General features: G+C 34.1%; 1 protein-coding gene across 1 annotated transcript in view; it reads left to right on the top strand.

Moving 5' to 3' along the window:
• The window catches only part of LOC126815324 (GTP-binding protein RAD), a 55,467-nt gene extending 45,364 nt beyond the window's left edge, over nt 1-10,103 (top strand). The window contains exon 4 of the mRNA XM_050540901.1: nt 3,866-10,103. Coding sequence (XP_050396858.1) covers nt 3,866-4,128 — 263 coding nt within the window. The 3' untranslated portion in view covers nt 4,129-10,103. The remainder of the gene's footprint in view (nt 1-3,865) is intronic.
• Nucleotides 10,104-20,620: the final 10,517 nt, after the last annotated feature.

Genomic DNA, 20,620 nt, shown 5'->3' with positions numbered 1-20,620 from the left:
GATGTTTGAAATATTTGCTTATAATCAAGAATATATGTAAACACCTGACAACAGATATCAGATATGCCACTCCATTTAAATCTGAAACGAAGTTTTTCTTTAATATGAAAGAGATGGGGGGGGGGGGAATATTGGCAGACATATAGAATCGTAACTTTTAGGTTAAAGAATGGAAACATAACGCGGAAATTTTAATGCATATTTCAATGTTTTTAAAATATATTTTATTGCCTGTTGTTGGAAAGAAGAACAATGTATTAATTGAACTGGCAACAGTTGGGTCCCTTGTCTTTTTTGGGGGGTTCCAGATTTCCTTTAATATATGGACTTTTGCATCCCTTATAGTCAAGTCAACACGTCAGTTTATTATTCTGACACTATATAATGATGGCACCTACTCTAATCAACTATAAAAAAAGGTGCAAGGGGGTAATTTCAAATGTAAAAGAATCACGGATTGTGGTGAATATTAATAAAGACAAAAGAATACGAAGAAACGAAAATATTCGAAACGTACACACGATAAAAATAAAAGCATATAAATAAGGTTTGTTCAGTTGTAATAATTTGTTGTTCATCATTGTAAAATTACAAATATTGTTACATCATATGCGTCAATCAATGGAATCATATTAATAACTGAAAGTTAAAAAAGTACATGTAATGATAATGAAGCTAAGAACTGCAGTTATGAGTGCTATATTATGGCATGCAGTTTCTCTTTAAAGGATATTAATGGCATTGCAGAAATATTAGTTTATTTTAAGGTTGGCGTTTTCAATTTCACCTTAATGATTATCTGTATGAGCAACATGTCATAGAGGTTTTTGAATTTATTTTTTCTGAAATGGAAATTTTCTTAGTGTCTACGACCTTTTCTTCTCAAGGTTATGCAAGCTTGTTGTTCTATAAAAAGTATTTTCATATATAGAGAGGCATGTGGGTCTTGTTTACATAGGAGCATTAATATCATACCCTTTATTGCAATCACTTAATCTGGAAATTCTTGATTTGGTTGCTTTACGTTTTATAGATATGGATTTATAACGACCCTGTGGTGTCACAAATAGGCTATATGTCCATCGGAATCCAAAGGCACTGAAAACTTATGTTTACCTGGGCTTTGTAATAGGCTATGTGTCCATCGGAAATCCAGTTTATTTATCAAAAAGAACTGTTTACCTGGGCTCTGTAACGAAAGAGATTAAAACAAGCGTATACATTTTACTTATGGCCACAGATCACTAAATATTTCCCCGTTGACTTTAAGGATAATTCGTATCTTAGACCAACTCTAACTTTTTCCCAAATTTGCGTTGGGTAGAACGCTTTCCGCCACAGATGGAGCAACATGTGGCAAACTCTTGCCCAAAAACATGTATGAGGTTCACCATGAAAAACTTGAGATACACAAGCTGGAAGTAGAAACATGCAATTTTCGGCCCTACATTTCAGCCTTATACCAACCTCTCAACTCTTGTATCCTTACGCCGCAAAATCATGAATATTCACCGAAACCTGACAGAAAATGTATTTCCAAACCCTTTTCTTCGATTCTACACCAAAAAGTCAACAAAAATCGTCATGCAACAGGGGGAAAAAGGGAAAGGGAGAGAAAGGCTAAAAAATAACTTTCGCCCTACATTCGCGGATGACGGCGTAGAAATATTTGGTGATCTGTGTCCTTATAGAACTATACCATAAGCATTGCTCTCTAGTCTATGAAAACAGTTACATGTCAGTAGACTGCCAGGCCGACCCTCGGTTATCGTGATCTCTTGACTTGGTCGAACTAACTGAATCCGAATTTCATTTAGTCCGGACTATAGTCCGAAAATACGAAAGTGTAGAATATGTAGAAAGAATCTATTTTTGTAAAGTATATGATTTTAAGAAAGCTTGAATGAATTTTAAATGGTTGCTACTTCTATGAGCAGATATTTTTTGTCTAGTATGTTATGTCTGAATCTACGTAAGTCTAAAAATTACGCATAATTTCAATATTTGCGCTATGCAAAAAGTAAAGTCAAGTTACAAGGAATTTTGTCGTCTCTAAAATGAATTTGAGTCGCGCAAATTTAACTTCATGAAAGTATTATTTGTTTATGAAACTATGTAACACAGCGATTCATTATCCTCCATGGAGAGATGTATAGACCTTCCTTGGGGTTAAAGGGTTTTTTCAGGGTTATGCTCGAGGCCTAAAGCAGAGACATCACCGTGTCCCTGGGGGCAGCCATCTTTGAACAGACGATGGTCCGGACCATTCGCGTTCGGTTTCTAGTTCCGACCACTAGTCGTGAAAAAATTGTAACCGAAGGCCGCCCTGGATGTTGTGGCTACTTCCAGAATTTATATGATCTAAAATAGATTTTCCTGTTACCCACCGCTTTATCATCGATTAAAGTTGCATCTCTTATTGAACGTAGGTACTTAGGCTATAATACCCATAACATAATCAGGGGATTTATTCACCAGGACTCAAACTAAAATATTTTTAGAATACAGTATTTTCATTGGCTAAGAGGTACTATATGTACTTAAATTTTAAGCTTTAACCAATTAAATGCAGAATTTTAAAAATATTTAAGTTTAAATTTTCATGAATAAGGAGGTTTCTCTAGATCTTGGTAGCGCATTTATCTTCAATTTTCGTACACAATTCGGGAATGATTTCTTGGTGGAAGCGGACGTTAACCCTATAAAGCCGTGACAAATGTAAACTATTACTCAGAAAATGGCAGTTTGCCCACTTTATTAACGATAATTACTAAAACTTTGACATGAGTGAATTGTATATAGTATGTTTTAATTATTCTAAGAAATCCGCAGTAATTATTGAAGACATTATGTTCAACTAGACTTAAGTTGTCCCGAGGCTAGTAATTGTTAGAGACATGAAAAATATCACGTATGCTTTCTCTTAAGAATGAGATACATTTCACCGCACCTGTCGAAACAAAATGCACATTTAGAATGAAATATTATACATAGACCTGTCGACATGAACATTTTCACTCTATAAAAAAAATGTAGGAACATTGTCAATACGTTTGGTTAATAGTAAAACAGCTCTTAACGTCAGGTAAATGTAGTCTAGGAAATGCATACTACTAGAAACAAATGATGATGCTGCGTTGTCATGGATTGCTTTGCATGCGTTACTGTGCTAAAATAAAATCGTGACATTTATTTTCCCTAGCGTCGACAAGTTATGTCTAAGCTTAGCAAAGGGTGTAAAAGAAAGAGAATTAAGTATAATCGATTTCACCAAGAAAATTAAATATGACTTTATTTTTTAAAAAGATATTTATAATAACCTTAGCTACATCAAACTACTTCTAAAGGAGTCAAGTCTTTAAACCAATATCATCCACAGTCTTGGCATTGCAAACACGACTTAAATCATCATTGATGTTGTTATCTTACCGTGAAAAGTTGGACTTCCAATATCCAATATTTAAGACTAAATGAAAATTTTAAATGCTTTGTCTCTTCGAATTTGTTTGTGTGTATATGGTTCCCCTGCACTAACTATAAGAAGCCGAAAAGTTAGTTAAATTGGGATTTTATAATGGAAATCTAGAAAACTGGGTTTTAGTAGAAAGGTGGGCCACTGTGTTACAACTGGTGTAAATAGGTCGGTATTTAACACAAACTTAACACTTTTGACACTAACTCAGATATATACCAAACATGGTTTTAGCATGGGGTTACACTAGTGCTACACCATATTAACATGTGATTAGCTACATCTGCTTAACCCCGGACTTGAATTGATCCAATTCAATTTGAACACAAAATTCGTAATATTTAGACAAATCGAAGATGTTTATCTCTTAAGTTCTCAATTTCTCTTTTTCAGATGCTCGTTTATTGGCCACTGGGTATGATTGTAAATACGCTGAAACATCGGCAGCCTTGAACCACCATCTTGATGAACTGCTGGTCGGAATCTTAAGTCAGATCCGCCTTAAGCTCAGTATTCCAGTTGAACCCGTTTATCCCATCAAGAGTCCCACAAAGGAAAAGAAGAAACACAAAGGTCCCTTTAGTATCTTCGCTAAACTATTCCAGCGTAAGACCAAAAAGGTGAACTATACTTGTGATAATCTGTTCACTCTGTAATATAAAGGTGATTGTAATTATTAGGTTGTATTAACTTTTTGATAGAATTCGCTGAAGATCTTCAAATTTTCGTTTACATTAAACATCGTTTTGTCGAAAAAAAATTTTCATCATTGCAGACAACTGTGTACTTCTTCTACACAGGTCTTCGCTTATTTAGATGTAATTATTTAGATAGTTGGTATTGTGATTGGTATCGTGGTGATATTTTAGCTTTATACTTGTCCATGCAATAGATTGATATTTTGAAATGATACTAAGAACATGTAGATCTGTTTGTATGTGGTAGCTTAAATGGATAACTCAGTTCCGGATATTTATTTTAGAATATTTTGTTTTATGTCCATTGCAGGATTATTCATTTCATAGCATCCCAACATGCGTTTTGGGTGAATTATTATAAATAGAATTGAAATGAATTATATATACTCTTCCGAAAAAGTAGGGGATATTCAGAAACAATACAAAACTACGGAAATGCACTGCTGTTTTTATTAGAGGTAACCAGTGTATGTTAACAACAGGCCAATTGCCTACACATGAACATAAACAGTTCATATGGGCGGCTTATCTGACGGCCCCATTTCACTCGCAAAGAGATACACTGTCAAAAGTGAAAATGGACGTTTTTGATTTTTGTCTTAATCATGAGTAATTGCTCCACCAAGCCTCAGACATTCAACAATTCGTCGTGGCATGCTCCTAATCAACCGTCCAATCACGATTTGGGGCAATCTGACCCACTCCTCTTGCAGTGCCACGGCCAATTCTTGCAGTGTTGTCGGTTGACGTTGTCGCGACGTCTCCCGATCATGTCACAGACATGCTCTATGCGAGAAAGGTCAGGACTCATGGTTGGCCAAGGCATATGGACAATATGATTCCTCCCCACACCACAACAGACCCACGCCCGAATCTGGCATGCTGTCTGACGTTAACGTTAGCATGACGCTCATTTACACGCCTCCAAACGCGAGCTGATCCTATCGGTGAAATCCAGAGTAAATCTGGACTCGTCTGAGAACATTACACGCGCCCATCGACGATTATCCCAATTTCTACGCTGCCTACACCATTGACGCCTGTTTGCCATGTGCTGGCCAGTTAATGGAGGCACAACACGCGGTCGTCGCGCATGCAAATGGGCTGCATGTAGCCGATTTCTAATCGTTTGGGGTCTAACTCGAATTCCTGTAACTTGGTACAAGTTTACAGAAAGCTAACAACGTAGCTCTAATCAATGTTTGTTAATGTCGTGATTTTAAGTTAGGAGAGGGTGACCAGGCTCCGAGTTACCTATTTAGGGTGTTTTCCGGTATTCAGTGTGTTTATAGAAAGTTTATAGAAAGCTGATTAGCCGTTTGTCCTCGATTTCGCAGGATCTTTTTACGAATGTATCGATCCTGGGCTTGTGTAGTGGCTCTAGGACGACCTGAACGAGATCTATCATCAACATTGTGTGTTTGTTGGTACTAGTTCCACAGTCTGCTGATCACAGACTGTGACACATTAAGCATGTTAGCTACTGCTCGCTGTGTAGAACACATTTGAAGCATGTCAATTGCACGTAGACGTTCATCATGTTGAAGACGTCTCATTGCAAATTAAAGGTAACACACTAAAGCAAAGATACACTAAACAGTAAATCTTATGCAAGAACCGATAGGAAAGCACACATAGATAGGATAAACCAGCACACGGCAGTTTTCATCAACCCTTCTTGAAGTGTCAAATTTGACTATGAACCCCTCAGTGGTTCTGTTGGGGCGATAAGTTCTTCATCTGTGAACATACTCTCAAAGCATGTCAAGTGTCCATGACTATTTATCATATCACAACCTGCATAGGTATTTGCATTTCAATATCCCCTACTTTTATTGAAGAGTATATATGCACATGTCTACATATTATATATTTATGTATATAAGTTATATATTTATTGTTTACGTGCTATATAACTTATATTAGTCATCATGCTATTTATATATACTTATTTGCTGTTTTATGTAACACAAGTCTGTTATGATATAGTGGAGATACATTTAAATCAAATAGAAGTGCCAGATTTAAGACGAGCATTACGGAATCTGTCCACCAATTTTTTAATCATAAACCTGGCCCGAGGTATCCATGATGTTCAATGTACGAACTATACACCTAGTATGACTCGTCGGCAGAATCTAAAGCCCAGCCGATTTAAGTACCAATTAAATTAATCATTTAAATATTATAGAATATATATTTTATTTCGGTGTAACAAATGACATTCAAATGATTCTTTCTCAATTTATACACGCTTAGGGAAAATAGCCTGCGTGATTTAGCACTTTCGTAATTTCTGGTGACTGAAATAGATGCCAAATTCGCCACTTATGTAAAGGAAAAAAGGGGGGAAAACGTAATGGTAATGGTTACGCTATAAAAATCGTGATAACCTGCTAAGTAGAAATCTACTTTTCAGCCAAATGTCTGTTACGTAAGAAATTAACTAGTGTAATTTTAGTCTTTTAACACAATGGTGGCCATGTTTGTAATAGGATAATTAACGTCAGATCAAAGAATCAATGCATTATTAGCCGTGTATCATATCGTAACTGTGTAAAAAACAAACCCCGAATGTTTTAATGTATTAAAACTAGCTTATTTATTGCACCATACGATCTCTCATCGCCGCTTGAGTTCTCTGTTCTAGTCTTTCTTGTATTCTCTTTATCTTCTCTTATTGCGAACAGTTCGTTTTTGATCGGAAACAGTCGTTCATGGCTGCAACTTGACAAAACTCCCTTTAAAAAGTGGGCTTGAAATGATAGTTAAGATATAATATACTCTTCAAAAAAAGTAGGGGATATTTAGAAACAATACAAAACTGTGGAAATGCACTGCTGTTTTTAGTAGGTAACCAGTGTATGTTAATAACAGGTCAATTGCCTGCACATGAACAAAACAGTTCATATGGGCGGTTAAGTGAAAATAGACGTTTTTGATTTTTGTCTTAATAATGAGTAATTGCTCCACCAATCCTCAGACATTCAGCAATTCCTCGTGGCATGCTCCTAATCAACCGTCCAATCACGATTTGGGGCAATCTGACCCACTCCTCTTGCAGTGCCACGGTCAATTCTTGCAGTGTTGTCGGTTGACCTTGACGTCGACGAACACGTCTCCCGATCAAATTAAACGTAACACACTAAAGCAAAGATACGCTAAACAGTAAATCTTATGCATATGTGAACATACTCTCAAAGCATGTCAAATGCCCATGACTATTTATCATATCGCAACCTGCATAGGTATTTGCATTTCAATATCCCCCACTTTCTTTGAAGAGTATATATATATATAAGAAACAAAATTTGTAGATTTCAATGGGCAGCACACACGCTGTAGACGCCAAATATACTTTTATGTACAATACTTTTATCAAGAACTTTTAGTTGTAATGCACTATGTGTTAAAATCTTGGTTATTTTCAATTTAAACACATGTGTGTTTTGCGATGGGATTCTTTCTTCCGGGAGGTTAAGTATTTACTAAATACTGTTATCTTTATTAATTATGGAGCGCCGTTTGTAGCTTGCAAGGAGAATTAATATACTTTCAAATTACACTTATATAATTATTAAAGACTATTGTTTTGAAAAATTTAGTGTAAAAACATGAAACCAAATCAATGATAACATTCTAGAAAAGCTATTCCTCGTTGATTTAAAATCTGCTAAAAGGGACATAAACAATATTAGTAAAGATTTTTATGTTTATTAGTATAATCTGTTTGTTTTGCACAGATCAAGATAAAAAAGTTGATATAGTTTAAAATAACCTACTAATTGTGTGGTATAAAGAGACGATACACTTAGCACTGTTGATTTTTTTTCTATTCTGTTACACAGTAGCTTACACATATGTCATTCTATCAACTATTTTAGTAACAATTTTACAGCAATTCGATGCTGATAAGGATTTAAGGTGAATAGATTCTAATTCTGAAATGGCGATAAACGACAAAAACGTGTATCAGTGATGGCAAAATAGGAACCATGACATCACCATTGGTTAATGGTATATCATAGCGATAAAAAATGTGGTGTGAATGCCGCTGATTTTCTATCATTGACGTCATGAAATCTACTGATAATGCTATTATGTCATTAAAATCGTGCGGATAAGTGGCAACAGTTGTGAATTCTAATGGCACCACCCAAAAACCAAACGTTTAATGATGGATAAAGAGATAAGTCATCAGTCTGAAACAAGAGATTTATGTTCAAAACCATAAAAGCCAGGTGTTCGGGTTTTAGATGCTGTGATGAACAAACAATAAAAAAAATCATTTGTCTGATTAATTTGTGCCTTGTTTGAAGTTAAAAAGAGGCGAAAATAACCTGAAGTACAATATTAGCTCTGATATTTTAAAGCGACAAATGACTGATTTGACAAAAATAAATTAAAGAACAGTAACTGTTGTTTATCTGTTTTCAACCAGGTCGTTGGTAGATAATTATTTGAAAAGCCAGACAGCCATATTGCATTGCGAGATTTCTGTTTAAATGTATTGCTCTATTGAAAGCTTTTAGTGGAATTAGTTATGTTGCTGCTTTTGGCTCCAACTAATAATTATATACTCGAAGACATAAATAAGCGCCAATCACCAATGTTAGTAAACTCGAGTAGTTTGCACTTAATTCAATTATTGAAACAGAATAAAATACTTTACTGGTAGTAGGGGAAACAAGCCCAATCAACAGAGAACTTAACTTTCAAGCAAGGTACATTTTAGACAGAATTAAACATGAATCCGTCTTAAAGAAAGCAAATAAATCACATGCCAATGATCCACTTGCTATTTGTTTGTCTACCTGACAAAAAACCTATAGGAATTCAGACAGATGTAATAGATTTACTGTTATAGCTGTTTTGGGATTTTGTTTAAATTGTCGTAGATTAAATGGATTAGAGCCATCTGTAGAAAGTACTAAAATCTACACCTTAAGTCTTTTATCTTGGGTACTGTGGAACTTGTTTTAATTATCTATAGTCGGGTATTCTGTTTTATGTTAGATTTGATTATGTTCAACAAATTCACTCGGTCTATTTATTTTAAAATAATGAATACTATAATTGATTATATCAAATAGTTTATAAGAAAAACATGTAAAGCTGATTCAAATGAATCACTAGTGTAATTCAGATCGAGTAAACGTTTAGTAATGTTGATTTGTATGTGTATTTAAGCTTTACTTGTATGGGCAAATTAAGCAACACATTACCGTTAACTTCCTTAGATATACTCGTATAAAAAATTATATAAATTATTATAACCATATTAACTTAGCATTCTTTCTGTTGAAAACGAAATAAGGTTTAAATTATTAATTTTCTGTTCCAACTCGGCTAGTAAAGACGGCTTTCATTTGAATAATGAACACGTGCAAATTTAATATCGTTAAGATAAAATTAAGCAATTATTGTATAAATGTATTCACCTGACCCCATGACCTGACCTATTTTATTTACATTATCAACTGAAACATTTGAACTTTGATATTAATTAAGATTTACTGTATTTGTTAAAATATTCATCCAATATTTATTTTATATTCATATATATGCATTTGTACATTTAACAATCATTGTCATTAAAAAAAAAATTAAAACATAATGGTTATTTATCAATGTGTGCAATAAATGTAATATCATTATAGTATTTATCTTTATTAATACTTATGACATGTTATTAACTGATTATTATATCATGATGTATGACACGTCTTTTTAATCGGAATCGATGTTTGTGTCAGATTATTTGTGAAATTGTAAAGACAGTTATTTTGTGCGAGATCTGTATTTATTGTAATAAGTTGGCGTGCATCGAGTATATTCTAACAGGGGTTGCCGAGTTCATGTAAATACTGTTTATATAATAAACATCATAAATGAATTGTAAATATTTTTGATAATAAATATCTTGTATTTGATTTGTAATTTCATTATTCTTATGCATTCGGAATAGTTGCTAGTATCTGGGATAATAAATAATTTATAGCAGAATGAGGAGAAACACCCTTTGTGTTCCTATTCTGTTTGAAAGTTTCAAACTTTTTGATCGGGTACTCTGGTCTGCTGGAGGTTTGGATTTAATTACTCAATTTCACGAGATATCTTTTGATTTTTTTAAAATTGCTAGTGATGGCGTGGAGTTAACTTAAGAGTTTTCAGCGTTCTGCTGGGACAAACAAATTAGTAGTGCACCTTAAAGATTCCTAGACAATTTGAATTCGAATAATAGTAGGCGAAAACTCTGCGTGTCCCGGGGTGATTCTCATAATATAAAAATTACCATAAACTAGTAGAATTAAATAAATCGTAAAATGAATTAATCACAGTTGCCATCGCTGTTTTTTTTAAAGATAATTTATAAGATTATTAGTCTTGCATTATACATGTATGTAGTTGGGCTTATTTATATCCCAAATGAGTACACATGTATTGATTGTATATAGTATTCTCCCAACCCACATGTGCTGACATTTTATCAATCTGTAGTTGATCTTACCTCAGTCCTTGACAGCAACGTGTAATATTATCGACGCGCCACATCCGGAATCTGCAGGTCAAGATTACTATGGACCTTGTATTATAAGGCTCATGAGATTACGGATCAACAAGGCTACAAACTGAAACCTTGTAAACGCTTTACGGGTCAATGTTTTTAGATTTAATTTCCAAATTTGCTGAGATTGTTCTACTAGTCATGGGGAGGAATTCAATATCGAAATGGAGAATTGTGAATTGATTTTACGAGGAGTTATTACCCCTGTCGCCGAAACCGTGTAAACACGGTATCTTGAACGGAGCTGTGGTTATATTGACTAATAAACAAAGTTGAGAGTTGGACATTAACAATAAAGTTATACGCGTGGTATATTGGACGTTAAATCACATAAAGTAATAACGTATTATAAATCAATGTTCAAGAAACGATGTACTTCCCCCACATGTTCAGAACAGATTAAAGACATGACCTTGTGTGATAGAGAACAGTGCAGGCTATAGAGTGGATTTATTTCCCCATCCACATTCTAGAATATGGATAGAGCTACAACTCAACCCCTTTCACACGACGGAGGTGGATTGGGTGGCCAAGAGGTAGGTTCCTCTGCCTAACCTGGTGGGGTTTTACGGGAACCCCGGTTTCCACTTACTGCTAAAGACCCCTACGCATAAGCGTTAGTCCCGAAATGACATAGTTTCTGTTGAATAGACGTTAAACTCCCAACAACGGGAGCGAACCCGAGACCATCTGGTTATAGAGCTTGCGTCTTACTCACTGAGCCACCGCAAAGCTCTTTGCAACCAAATAAAATTATATAATGCACGAGCATTACACCCGAATGTCAAAGTTAAAGATGTTCGTCTCGAGCTTACTTTCCGGTTATTTTTTGGATTTATCACAGTTTTCACTGCGATTTCTCATATGAGGTAAATTTCAAGAAAAAGGTATAAATCAAGGTATGACACTAATAGGCCACCGTACTATTTCCACCGCGGTGTAAATATTTTCTGTGTGGTGTAAATATTTTCTTCGCGGTGTAAATATTTTCTCCGCGGTGGATAGGTTTTTCATGGTTTTTTTATTTATCACAGTTTTCACTGCGATTTCTCATATGAGGTAAATTTCAAGAAAAGGGTATAAATCAATGCATGGCACTAATAGGCCACCATAGGTATCCGATCATTAAAAAAGAAACTGAAAGATAAACTTTTACATTCGTCTTTGTTTCGTTAGGCGCTAAAAATCTTGATGTTTTTCAAAATTTTTGCCAACTGCAGACCTTTGACAGCGTGACTCGTCACTAATATGTCCAGGAGAGACTTATCGACCTGACAATTTTAAGCATCAAAAATGGCTTATAACGTTGTTAATTTTGATGAGGCTATTGATGAGTTTGTTTCCAAGTGTGCACAAAAAGTTGCGTTTGAAACAAGTTCAACATGATTTGGAGTATTTTTTAAAAAATAAACAAGTAGTTAGTGGGGTTAAATTTCATACGTACACGGATTTTTATTTCTGAGACTCTGTTACAATCGGGATGGTCCCTTTAATTTCAGTTTCAGTTTTAGCAAAGTTACCCCAGATATACGCCAAATTGACGCTAGAGACCTTGGGTTTTTTTTAAAAACATTGCGGGCCCTGGTTTCTGGTGTGTCAAATGGGCATATATTTATCTAATATAAACTACTAGGTTACACTACCGACAATTTCCAGCCTTGCAAATGAGGTATTGCCTTGTGTCATCTCAAAAACTGAACTAGACAAACTTGATTTCCATCAGACTAGCAATCAGTCATTATTTTCATCACAACCCAGCAACTGAGTCAAGAAAGACATTTTCTATTATTTCACATCGTGTTTATTTGATGATAATATAGTGAATATATCCGCTGCCTGAAAGGAAACATGGTAATAAATTGCCATATAATAAAGATAAGTATTTTAGGATTACAGTGGCAGTTAATGACGTAGAACAGACGTTATTAGATATGTCGATTTCTACATGAATTGTAATACGATGGTAATGTAGTTTTTCAGACATTGCAGCTATAAAAGAAAAAGTTCAGTTTGAATAACCGTGTTGCTTGTGTGTTAAAAGTGGATTCGATATTCTCATGTGTTTCTTTCAGAATGAAAATGTATGTCCAAAACAACTGTTTAGCTATTAATGTTCAGTAATATGTGTTTTGTTTTCTTGTATCGTATGGTCCCACTAGATGGATAGTCTAGAGTATAAATTATACACCAAGGCTCAATTTGTCTGATATCACATCATTGGAACTAGCACTAATTACAACTACTTCATACAGACACACACTTTTAGTGGAGTAGATCTGTGACTCGACGAACATGTTGCGATTATCGGTTACAAAAATAACCATATTTCCAAAAATCTAATTCTTTGTCCAAATTTCATCCTATCCATATTGGATAGCTGTGTTTAATTAAGAGGTGGTAAACTCTATTGACACATTTAAATAGTACATAATACGAATAGCGAAAGGCTGCTTAAGATGTAAACCGCCTATGGTAAGTCAGGTAGTTACGCATCTGTATTACACTGTATATTATTACTATGTATGTAAATAATAAACCTATTACGCCCGAAATGTATTCTATTTTCCTACGAATAGAAGTTCCAGTTCCATAAATAACCAATCAGCTGTGTTATAATTCATAAAAAAAAACAGTTCCATAAAACAATATCTATAGTACAATTCATCAAAAACAGTTCCATAAAGAAGTAATATATTACAATTAATTGAAAACAGTTCCATGAAGAAATAATTATATTACAATTCATAAAAAAAAACAGTTCCATAAAGAAATACCTATATTACAATTTATCAAAAACAGTTCCATCAAGAACTAACTACATTACAATTCATAAAAAAACAGTTCCATCAAGAAATAACTATATTACAATTCATCAACAACAGTTCCATAAAGAAATAACTGCATTACCATTTATAAAAAAAAACTTAGCTTCGGGTAAAAACCCTTCTGAACTTCAATATAAGCTATTTTCCTTTTAATCTTTAGATATACAGTTGAATCGATTATTTTCAGTATTTTTATTTCAAATGTCTGCAAGATGATCTATTGTATCTAAATTACGATGTATGCTGATCTTTGTCTATTTTAATCGGCGTCACCGGAAGTGGTTTTATCGACTTTATATCAAAATAAGATGCATTCGACACACCAATTAGGATCCTTTCGTGTTAATTCTCTTCCTATCATTATATGTTCTGCTGATGCAATTGACTTTCGATACTATGCTAAATAAATAATCTACTTGGGACACTCAGAGTGATCTCCTTACCCGAGAAGACACCACCCATAGCAATAGTGGTCGATGTCGAAATACTAATGTTGTATCAGTCTGTTGTTCCTTTGGGTATTAAATAAAGTGTAAGTACTAGAGCATGAGTCGTGATAAGAGGAAACGCAACGTATCAAAACAGATAGTAGAAACAACCAATAATGTTATCATGGCTATATATATGGAAAATTTTTATTAAAATAAAATTCTGAAGTTGAAAGTAATTTTATCGGCACTTTTCAGGTAAAACATATTGCAATGAAATCTTACAGTCTTATTCCCATTCAATGAGCTTTATATTAGCAATGGAGGCGTCCTGTCTTTACTATAGTCTTTGGACGGTTTCATTTGCGTGCACGTCAATATGTACATGGCTGGACCGCTGTTTTTCGTCTCATTCGAACGACTAAGCAACCTCATCCTTGTCGGCCCCACTCCAGGCGTTGTTGGATATTTTGGGGGGTATTTTATTAATTATCTACAACTATGTACAGCTCAAATTGCTATGGTTATGGTGTAATCAGAGGAAATTCATTCTGTAAATAACCAAACCATGACTGAAATATTTGAAAAATCTACAACAATTAGGTAGAGTTCTCCTTTAATTCCAAGTACATGAACATCCAAGCAAAACGTATTTTGAAAACAACTTCATACTGAAAACCATGCATCATTGCTACCCGCTAGAAAATAGCATCAGTATGTGCTAATATATTCGTAACTTGATATCGCTCTGAGGTTCGAATAATTTAAAGGACAGCCGGTAAATACGGGAAGCAAGACAGCATGTCCCTCAAGATTTTTAATTTAGTTATTAATGAACGATTGTAATTTCTCTACTTTGATGTTGAAATATTTGGATAAAAATCTGAAATATTATGTTTATTCGGTTAGAAAATACGAGCTGCTCGTCGCCAAGTAGAATTTTAAATTTCATATAAGCGGTTAATATCCCGACTTGCCAGTATCCTAAGGTCAAATTTTACGGAATATATAATTTTGGTTCTTTATAGATGAATAAATTGTTATTCTATAAAAAAAAATCAATTGGTTTATTATTATTAAGAGAACAGAATTAGCGTGATATTGTATAGTATAAAAACACAAATAGACCATAAATAGACGCCTAAGTAGAAATCCGTGAGATTATGTTTCAGAGTGATCGAAACTTACAATCAAAAATGGACGTTGTGTTAGAACAAAAACATTTTCATGATTTATACGCAATTGTCACGTCAGTCCTGCTCGGTGTTGATGTACTTGGCAAAACGTCCTGTAGCAAATATAACGGAAAATGAAATGATGACCGTGTTGTATGAAATCAAAGTGGTTTTCTGACTAACAATATTATATCTTCTAATCCATTATTTTTATTATTAAAAACAAATAGAAACAGGTTAAATTTTCCATATGCAAGCCAGATTGGGTACTAATTTACTTTGCGGATTGTGTTGGAGCTGTGCACTTAATGCGTATATGATACCATTATTTACTTTGGAGCAGGGCTTCCACTTCAAAATTTTCAATGTCGGTCATTGCAAATTAAATTCATATTTCATGGGGTTTTTTTTATTTCTAGTAAGGTATTATAAATTCACATGTCTATACCACTTTGTCAGCATGGCGTACACACAAATTATATATTAAGAAATGAAATATTAGAAGGCTTATAATAATTATTTATTAATGAGATGTTCTCTTTTAACTATTTAAATAGCTTTTATTATCGAAAATGTTACTTGGTTAAAGACAAATAAAGACCCGAATTGACCGTAGAAAAATCATTTTAGTAGCTAACTCGTATTACTACGCGCTCTATAAAAAACAGCTGACCATGACAATTTCGAGTTGTAATACAATAACTTCGAAATGAAGATAATTATATAGACCATCTCTTACGGAAATTACAGGCCACAGAATTGTGACGTAAATCCTAATAATGAATAACTAATACCTAATATCCGTCTAGACTCGGTCACCCAGAACCTCCTAGTCTATTGCCCATGCGTAGCCGGGAGTTTGGTTTTGGAGTTTGGAGTTTATAATACAATAACTTCGAAATGAAGATAATTATATAGACCATCTCTTACGGAAATTACAGGCCACAGAATTGTGACGTAAATCCTAATAATGAATACCTAATATCCGTCTAGTCTCGGTCACCCAGAACCTCCTAGTCTATTGCCCATGCGTAACCGGGAGATTGGTTTTTAATGTGGTTGATTATCCAGTATCTTCTGGCCAAGTCAAGTAAGAGTTATGCTCCTTCCCGCAATAAAATCCCATAATTCTTGCATTAATATAAACAAACATGAATCGTGACGACGAATTAGGATTAATTTTAAAAAAAAACAACATAGATATGGCCCATGAAGAGAGAAATTTAACAATAAATAAGAGTGTTGGATACTGAACTGGCATACAATTGAATGGAGTTTTTGAAATGGTATTCTTGAATTAATTGTTTTAGGATTAGTTACCTCCCTTAGACTTTGTTTATGATAATGTAAAAGATGGGATAATCTAGTCAATGACCTATTTTATTATTCCCAAATGTTGACAACGCATCCAGACTAATATTCGAAGAATATGTCGTGCATAATATGAATAAAAATATGCATGACATTTTAATGACACGTGAATTATCAATATAGCTATACGAATTATCAATATTGCTAAAAATAGCACTGGGATACGTTATATTCTTAATTTTTCGGTAGGCAGGTTTACTAATTTCTAGCTTTTATTTCTACAATCACCACATGAACGTTGGGAAATTATGTAACGTCTATGCTGTTTTTATTTAATGCGACAGTTGATTGGATTCGAATAACGGTACTTCATATATGATTGCCTTTCATTCGAAAATCACAATTATCTTGTTTATATATATATAACTTTTATTTTGGTATGTAGGGACGTATTAACAGTGGAAATGTATGTTTTTGGTTTCTGTGAACTCGGTACTTTTGAAGATCAACTGCAATGGCAGAATTATCTCAACTAATGGAAGCTCCATCATTACTTTCAGCAAATGTTTGTTTCAAATATCAACAAAAATAATTTGCACAACCTTGAACCTGTACCCATTAGCCACGTGAGAATAGAAATAGTCTTGCCATGTTTGCACACTAAGGTTATTGACAGCTTGCCGCCATTTGTGGAAATCGGTTTTTCTCGTCTGTTTGTTAGTTAGTGACAGAAATCGACATTGATGAAGCGAGTTTTCATTAGCTCAAGTTCTTTGGATCAAATCTATAAATATTATGAAAACTTTAATTTCAACAAACGACAGAAGTCGACCCGTTTTAAAGTAATCGATGTGTGTACTTGATAACATAAACCTTACAGATATTGAAACACGGTAGTTATTAGAGTCCCTCAAATGAGTAACAACCACTTAGCCTAGGCAAATTTACTAACAAGATATCGAAACCTATTCTTAGATTGCGCTGTATATCATTATCATCCAATGTTAACGCAATTATATTTACGTGTAAACATATTTGTTCATGGTGTGATTTATTATCGCCCAATAATACATTCTACAGTAGCTATCGGTTGTGTGATAAATTTCATAATCTAATGCAGGAGATATCGTTTTACATGAATTTCATTGGTCAATCAAAGAGGAACTACTTTTTTTATTTTCAAAGAACAGTTCATTTTTTATATAAAAAAAATAACTTCTTTCTTATTAAAAAGAAACCATGGAAACACTGGGTCAATATAAAGGACTTTGCAATGGTTGAATTGCTGTAAAAAAAATGATGTATCACTACGCCGTTATCAGGTTCAGTAAAAGTGAAATCTATAGCAAAAAATTATATTTATTTGTTTGTGTATGTAAGAAAGGATTGAGTGGATAAATACAATCTCCTACTCGTCTTTTTTGATATCAAAGAAAATCAACACTCGTCGATGAAGTAAAAAAAAAAATCGGCAGAGCCTCGGGTTTTTTTTGTTTTTTTTTTTTACTTTATCGACTTGTGTGGATATATTTTGATATCAAAAAAGACTCGTGAGAGATTCTCTATTTAATCTTAGCAAAGTTGGATTTTTTTATTACAAAAATAAGGATGTAAAATTACACTGCAGATTTGTTACTGTTTTTTTTTATGATGACAACTTAGCGCGGTTGCTGTAAATTGACACTTTGCTCTCAATTGCACGTAGCTACAGTTTGATCCACCCGAGGCGGTCCTTGGATTTGGCGCTTCACACCCACCCCTACCCCTCCTCCATACACATGAAAACCATAACACAATACACACCCAACACATACTTTCCGATAGGAAGCATACTGTATTCGAGTAAAAAAGTAAAATGGTGTCGGGCAAAGTTTATCCTTCTGCACTCCCGACCAAGAGTTTCTTTAGTTCCAGATTATTTGAAACTGTGTTCAAAAAAGCTGTTATGAATTTGTTTATTAATTGAGTATGGGACTCGGTTTGTGTGTATTTCTATTTTAATATGCATTAACATGCATTATGCAAGAGCTAAATCTGCCTATTGCAGGTCTTTCTTTAGGCCTGAAATGTTTTCTAAAGGATGGCATCAGATTTCTCCGATATTAAATAGATTAGAATGGTTCAGCGATACTTTTATTTAATCAAATATGGAGGACCGAGACTTAGTTCGATCAACCTGTACGGTGGTTGAAATTATTGCACACGTCTGTCAAACCTTCAAAGGCTTATATCTTCGCTTGCAATAGAGTAATTTGAATGAAATTTTCAAATTATTCATTTTACATCATCTACTTTCGAACTATTATAGCAAGAATGGCTAGTTCTTTATCTAAATCTTACATAATGTATCTTTAAAGTATAATAATAAAATGAGCCTGCGTTTTTGAATATAGAAGAAAGCAGGTGCAAGGTTTGATCCCGGTTGTCCTTGAATCTTTGGATGTAACAGTCTGGTTTTTCCCTTGTCTGCGGTGCAGGACGGAGATCAGAATAATCGAGGTCCACCAGAGTATACACAGGCGAAAACGCCGCTGTCCGAGCAAAAATTACCAGTAACACACCGCCTTCATTACGCCGGTTGATGCAGAAATGTACGACGTAAACTCCTGTTTCATTGCATTTGTTTTACTTGCTATAAAAGTTTATAAGCCTAAATGAAAGGTTGGGGGAGAGGGGTAAAATGCTGTAACTGTCAAATCCATCTGTGCAAACATAAAATGACGTCATTCCAATCGGACGGAGAATATTATTAATATTACAGCATATTTACAGTGCGCCCTTTCATATATCGTGTTCAGAGACAGTTTAAAAAGTGACTATGTAATTATAAAAAAAGAAAAAAAAACACATTTTGCAAGAGATGGATAGAGAACAAGCTAAAAACAAACATGATTTTTTGTACAATCAGGGGCAATAATCCAGAAAGTTATGGTCTGAAATGCCATATCAAAAGGGACTGAGATCTTTGGAATATAAAGATATGTTTTAAGTTTCATCAAAATCGGATATTATTATTATTATTACATACTATAGTACTTTAGTTGTATTCAACTATGTAAGGGTTGTATATATTGTATATACTGCTTTTCATTATTTGTATATAATTTGTATTGTAAATAGGGATAGGGGTCTGACATAGGCATTTTGCCTGTTCCCCAATTTCCCATTCATTTATAGTGAATACAATATGTTTATTAAAAAAAAATCGGATAAAAATTGTGACCTCTAGAGGATCCACAACCTTCGTAGCATACTTTTACACAATTTGCGTACAAAGTGCGGCCATTTTGTCGGGCAGTTTCATTTCGATTTTCCCGAAATTCGAATTCAACCTTTATTATGGTGGAATGGTGATATATTTAAACTGTTTTTAAAATCGGATAAAAAATTGTGACCTCTAGAGAATCCGCATGCTAAAAATGCGATTTTTCGAACAATCTGGAGCCATAATCCAGGAAGTTACGGTGTAACGGTGATATATTCGAACTTTTGTTTGAATCGAATAATGATTGTGACCTCTAGAGGGACCACAAGCTAAAAACGCGATTTTTCGTACAATCAGGAGCCATAATTCAGGAAGTTGGGATTCGATATAGAAAGAAACCAAGATATTTGGGTTATAAACATGCATTTCAAATTTCATCAAAATCAGATGAAAATTGTGACCTCCAGAGGGTCCACAACCCTGATACGCAATAGTTTGACACTATTTGCGAACGAGGGGCGGCCATTTTGTCCGTCCGTTTCGGTCCGATTTTTACGTAATTCGATATGCCAATATCGAAAAAACCGAGATCTTAGGGTGATAAACCTATATTTCAAGTTTCATTGAAATTGGATAAAAATTGTGACCTGTAGAGTGTTTTTACAAACAATTGTGAACGGACAGGGGCGACGACAAAATACGTCCATATGAAAATGTGGGCGTATAAAAAAACAATTATGGACATGTTAACAGTTGTATTCAGATTCAGTTAAGAGCCTGTTTAATTTAATGTGTTTTAAATTCTTTTTTTTAAAAAGAATATAGACATGTATAACATCTTAAACTAAATGGTAGATTATTCCAGAAGCGAGCTGGCCGTAAGAGACTAGTTGAACAGTTTTGGCCTTTAAAAGAAGTTTATCTGATGTACGTAATGT

This window comes from Patella vulgata, chromosome 3 (assembly GCF_932274485.2).
Source record: "Patella vulgata chromosome 3, xgPatVulg1.2, whole genome shotgun sequence".
NCBI lineage: Eukaryota > Metazoa > Mollusca > Gastropoda > Patellidae > Patella > Patella vulgata.
Note: the sequence above shows the minus strand (reverse complement) of the source record. Positions and strands in the feature narration are given on the sequence as shown.